Source organism: Heptranchias perlo, chromosome 40 (genome assembly GCF_035084215.1).
Source record: "Heptranchias perlo isolate sHepPer1 chromosome 40, sHepPer1.hap1, whole genome shotgun sequence".
In the NCBI taxonomy this organism is placed as follows: domain Eukaryota; kingdom Metazoa; phylum Chordata; class Chondrichthyes; order Hexanchiformes; family Hexanchidae; genus Heptranchias; species Heptranchias perlo.
In genome coordinates this window covers 3,337,403-3,342,815 of record NC_090364.1, presented here as the reverse complement: position 1 = coordinate 3,342,815, position 5,413 = coordinate 3,337,403, and the positions used below count along the sequence as shown (strand labels likewise).

At 51.2% G+C, this 5,413-nt stretch overlaps 1 protein-coding gene across 2 annotated transcripts; it reads left to right on the top strand.

Moving 5' to 3' along the window:
- The first annotated feature begins 686 nt into the window (after positions 1 to 686).
- LOC137305327 (ATP synthase subunit f, mitochondrial-like) lies at positions 687 to 4,800 on the top strand. Of its 2 annotated transcripts, none has more exons than XM_067974167.1 (4): positions 687 to 761; positions 2,082 to 2,189; positions 3,099 to 3,215; positions 4,664 to 4,800. In XM_067974167.1, exons 1-4 carry the CDS (start codon positions 746 to 748, stop codon positions 4,690 to 4,692), a joined length of 270 nt encoding a protein of 89 aa, XP_067830268.1. In that variant the 5' UTR covers positions 687 to 745; the 3' UTR covers positions 4,693 to 4,800. The 2 variants fall into 2 exon arrangements, with proteins under 2 accessions (XP_067830268.1, XP_067830267.1); XM_067974166.1 differs by having other exon boundaries at positions 688 to 761; positions 2,079 to 2,189.
- Positions 4,801 to 5,413: the final 613 nt, after the last annotated feature.

Sequence of the window (5,413 nt, the reverse complement as noted above, 5' to 3'; positions counted from 1 at the left end):
AAATGGGGGATCTCTGAAATGGGGGGATCTCTGAAATGGTGGGGATCTCTGAAATGGGGGATCTCTGAAATGGGGGGATCTCTGAAATGGGGTTCTCTGAATTGGGGGGGATCTCTGAAATGGGGTGATCTCTGAAATGGGGGGATCTCTGAAATGGGGGGATCTCTGAAATGGGGGAGGTTCCTCAGTTTCCCCTCTCCCCCAGCTCACGGGGGTCCTGGGAACTTCTCGCACAAAGCTGCTGGCGCAAAACCACAAGTAAAAATACCAAGTACAGGGGACCCGACCGTTACAAGGTAAATGCAACATTTGTAGAAGTCATGTGATCAGATGTCATGTAATCAGGCAACACATGGTCAGATGTCATGTGGTCAGAATATCACATGATCAAACCTCCAGGAATGACTCCAACCAGAGTTGGCAACCCTATGGCCAAACCCATCCAGCGTCTTGTTTTCTACCTTAAAGGTGCTCGACAAATGTAAAACGGAGAAAATGTGCCGTGCTGAAAATCCTGCAGATGTGATAAAAGTTAATAAAGTCCAGAAAAAGAAAGTAAAACAAACAAAAAAAATTCATTATCAGAGAATGAGGCTCATAAAAGGACAGAAGGTCGAATGCGGCAATGACCAGGCTTCTTATCGCCTCTGATTGGTCCCATTATCACCCGCCTCCTTAAAGGCGTCCATATGATTGGGGGTCTAGGGCTGTCAGTCAAGTGTCGTCATCACGTAGTGGGGCAAAGATGGCGGACAGGCCAGGTGAGGCGGATACATTGTATCAAATGGAGCGTCCGGAACCCCCGCACTCGATACAATGTGTCCGGCGGCCGCCACACGGATACTGGAGGGAGAGGGAGAGGGGAGAGGGGAGAGGGGCAGGAGGAGGAGAGAGGGGCAGAGAGGAGGGAGGGAGGGAGGCTGTGAGCAAGGTCACCCTGGCCAGGCGGAGCTCACCCCGGACACCAGGGGCCAGTGAGTGACAGAGAGGGGATAGTGGGGTTTAGAGTGAGCCCGGGGGGGGGGGGATCTAATCCAGAGAGAGGGGCTGTGAGGGAGGGAGGGAGGGGGGGATCTAATCCAGAGAGAGGGGCTGTGAGGGAGGGGGGGGCTCTAATCCAGAGAGAGGGGCTGTGAGGGAGGGGGGGGCTCTAATCCAGAGAGAGGGGCTGTGAGGGAGGGAGGGGGGGATCTAATCCAGAGAGAGGGGCTGTGAGGGAGGGGGGGCTCTAATCCAGAGAGAGGGGCTGTGAGGGAGGGGGGGCTCTAATCCAGAGAGAGGGGCTGTGAGGGAGGGGGGGATCTAATCCAGAGAGAGGGGCTGTGAGGGAGGGGGGGATCTAATCCAGAGAGAGGGGCTGTGAGGGAGGGGGGGCTCTAATCCAGAGAGAGGGGCTGTGAGGCAGGGGGGAATCTAACCCAAGGGGGAGGGGGGTGGTGAAAACTAACCCAGAGATAATAAAAAAAACACCCTGATAATACTTTTTTTAAAAAAAACATTAATCAGGAATGTGCAATCTGGTGTGATTTGGCCAACAAGGGGGTTATAATCTGATTGTGGAGGTTTATTGATTACTATCTGAATGCTGTGTGTGTAATATATATTTTATGCGTTTTTATAATTTTCTGGGAGTGATTGTGGGCACGATGCATGTAACATTGGTTTGGTGGTAGAGTTAATAGCAAATACTCCACAGAGCTATTACTGGGCATTCAGATGTTTGAAGCAAAGATTGGTGTTGAGAGAGACGATATATTTCCTTGTTTAGAACGAAAACTGTTAAGATTTGCCGTTAAGGAGGTTATTAATTGAGTGGAATAAGATGGCTCTGGATGGGGCAGAATTTTCGCATTGGTCTAGGAGGGGTTTGAGTGGTGATTTTTGGACGGAGTAAATTTCTGTTAAGTATTATCCCAGATTGTGTGCTCTGGAGTGGAGCTTGCTCCCATAAACAACTTGGGACAGATGTGCTCCCAAACTGAGCCACAGTTGACGCTTGTACATGTTGCGACCTCGATTCCTGATGGTGAAATCCCCCCTCCCTCGTTGAGTTCTTGACCTTTTTGTTTCTGTGTCAGCAGTTCCGGTGGCGGAGAAGCGTCTGATGGACGTGAAGCTGGGGGAGCTGTCCCGCTGGGTCACTGCGCGGGATTTCACGCCCAACGGCATGCTAGCGGCTTTACGCCGAGGTAAGGGTTCGATCCTGCCTGATCTGGAAATAAAAGTCGCAGCAAAGATTTGAATGCAAAAATACTTGTGTTCGTACCTCATTCTTTCCTGCTCTGCAGTCAAGCTTTGTGTGTGTTTAAATTAATGTTTTTTTCTTCCTGGATGATAAATTGTTAGCCATTAAATTGTTGATGTGTTACAAGGTCTTGGAATTGGATTGGGGGCAGTTGGGAGGTGAAGGAGGAAACCCATTTTAGCTATCTGGGCTAGATTGGAGCTTGTTGAGGGCAGGAGGAGGATGGCCCTCTTTGTGTGCGTGTGCGCTCACACACGCGTGCTTGGGTGTGTGTGCGCACATGTGGGTGTACACCTGCTCTTCCATAAGGCTTGAAGTTCCGTCAATGGCCTGTGCTGATCTCAGCTGAGGGCAGCAGTAGGGGTGCTGGATTGTTCAGTGCCCTTGGGTTTTGGGGGGGGAGGTGGGGTAAGAAAATGGTATGGGGGGGGGGGGGGGGGGGGGTGCAGCAGCAGCGGGGGGAAGACAGCAGATATTCCTGTGCGTTATTGCTGTCCACTGACCCCTGTGCTGGAACGTGCCCGTGTGGCTCTGGTTCATCTCTGATGCCCTTCATGGTGGAGCAGACCACTGACCACTGACGCTCAGCCGCTGCCTGGTGAGACGAGAATGGGTGAGTCACCACAGGGCTGTGTCACGAGTCCACGTCTTCAGTACAAGAAGCAAATTGGACGAGCGTATTGATTCGTGCGGTTTGGCTTACAGATGTTGCAATACAATAAACCTGGTGACCGTCCTGCCATTTTCACTGGCTGATTTGAAGGTCTGTAAAGGTTTGCCCCCTTTGGAGGAGGAGCTTGTGAGGACTGCGATTTAACCTGTGCCTGTGGTGTTTCTTCCCCCCTCTCTCCAGGTCATGACCGGTATTATAACAAGTACATTAACGTGAAGCGAGGTGGAATTGGCGGTGTTGCCATGTTGCTGGTTGGCTACGTCTTCCTCAGTTACGTCTGGGAGTATGATCACCTCAGTAAGTGGAGCCTTCTGATTGGGGGGGGTAGAGTTGATTTTGACTTTTAACTGCCCTCTGAAGTGACCTAGCAAGGTATTCAAGTTATCAGGGGATGGGCAATAAATGCTGGCCTTGCCAGCGATGCCCGCATCCCGAGGACCATCTGCAACGACTCGGGCATTAGATTGGGTGCCATCGTGGGATCGCTATCAGTACCAGAAGGCCCCCCACCTTGGCAACTAGGGGATGGGCAAAAAATTTGGCCTGGCCAGCATCCTTGGAAAGTGAAAAGATACTGATGTTAGTGTCTACACATGAGATGCAGCTCCCCCACTGTTGAAATTTCCTTTTGGCAGCAGGGTAAAAGTGCGTAAATTGTAAAACCTACAGTAGTCACGATGGTTTACAGGGGCTGCTCGCTTAGGGCGTTCAGGAGTTAGGTGGAAAGTGGTATGTGAACAGCATTGGGTGCTGCATTAGAACTGCGCAGGGACTGCTTGTCTTATTAAATTCAAGGCGGTTAGGTAGTGTACGGGGAGGAGTTACGAGTCAGAAGGTCGTGGGTTCAAGCCCCACTCCAGAGACTCGAGCACAAAAATCTAGACTGACGCTCCCAGTGCAGTACTGAGGGAGTGCTGCACTGTCGGTGGTGCCGTCTTTCGGATGAGAAGTTAAACCGAGGCCCCGTCTGCCCCCTCGGGTGGCCGTGAAAGATCCCATGGCTCTATTTCGAAGAAGATCAGGGGAGTTCTCCCCAGTGTCCTGGCCAATGTTTATCCCTCAAGCAACATCACAAAAAATAGATTATCTGGTCATTATCACATTGCTATTTGTGGGATCTTGCTGTGTGCAAATTGTCTGCTGTGTTCCCTTGATTACAACAGTGACTACACTTCAAAAGTACTTCATTGGCTGTAAAGCGCTTTGGGATGTCCTAAGAACATAAGAAATAGGAGCAGGAGTAGGCCATTCGGCCCCTCGAGCCTGCTCCGCCATTCAATAAGATCATGGCTGATCTTCAACCTCAACTCCACTTTCCCGCCCAAATCCTATATCCCTTGATTCCCCGAGAGTCCAAAAATCTATCTATCTCAGTCTTGAATATACTCAACGACTCAGCATCCACAGTCCTCTGGGGTAGAGAATTCCAAAGATTCACAACCCTCTGAGTGAAGAAATTCCTCCTCATCTCAGTCCTAAATGGCCGACCCCTTATCCTGCGACGATGTCCCCTAGTTCTAGACTCTCCAGCCAGGGGGAAACAATCTCTCGGCACCTACCCTGTCAAGCCCCCTCAGAATTTTATATGTTTCAACGAGATGATGAGGTTGTCAAAGGCGCTGTACAAATGGGAGTTTGTTCTTTTACAAAGCGTATAACTTGCACACTCTAGAAATTCAGTAACTTTCAGTGACCGATCGTTGCCTCCTTTCCTTTGACTGACTTGTTGATGGTCTTTCCTACAGAGCATCAACGTTGGAGGAAGTACCACTGAACCACTGGTGAATTCCGGATCATTCCGCTTACTGTATTTATGGAATGTTAAAGAAACGAGTGTTCCAGAATCATGGAGAATAAAATTAGGACCCGTTTCAATGTAGAATTGTGTTTTGTTTTGTGTGGGGGGTGGCGATGGAGCGATGCTGTTTACTGTTTCTACAAATTGAATCTGACCCGTCTGTATGTGAAGACTCCAGCCCAAATTTGAGTGATAATGGGGAAGCTTTTTTTTTTGGTACACTGACTCTTTCCCGTCCTCGTTTCTGATCCTCCCGCTACATCTGTCAAAGTCCAAGCTGGAGCAGAATGTGGCCACGAGGCATTCAGTCTGATTCGGGGTATGGCAGTCGTAGTTGTTACACTACTGGGACGACTAATCCAGGGAACGTGAGTTCAAATCCCACTGTGGTGGTTTAAGAATTTGTATTCGGCTCCAGACGGCCCGGGCGAGCGGGGCCCGGCCCTCCAGACGGCCCGGGCGAGCGGGGGCCGGAGCTCCAGACGGCCCGGGCGAGCGGGGGCCGGAGCTCCAGACGGCCCGGGCGAGCGGGGGCCGGAGCTCCAGACGGCCCGGGCGAGCGGGGGCCGGCGCTCCGTCTCTGAATTGTGGGTTGACATCCAGTGAGATACTTGTGGCTGTGGGTGGCCCCCCCCAACTCCCACCCCCACCCCATCGTATGGAGCCCTCCCGTATATAGGGATAACCACACTATTGA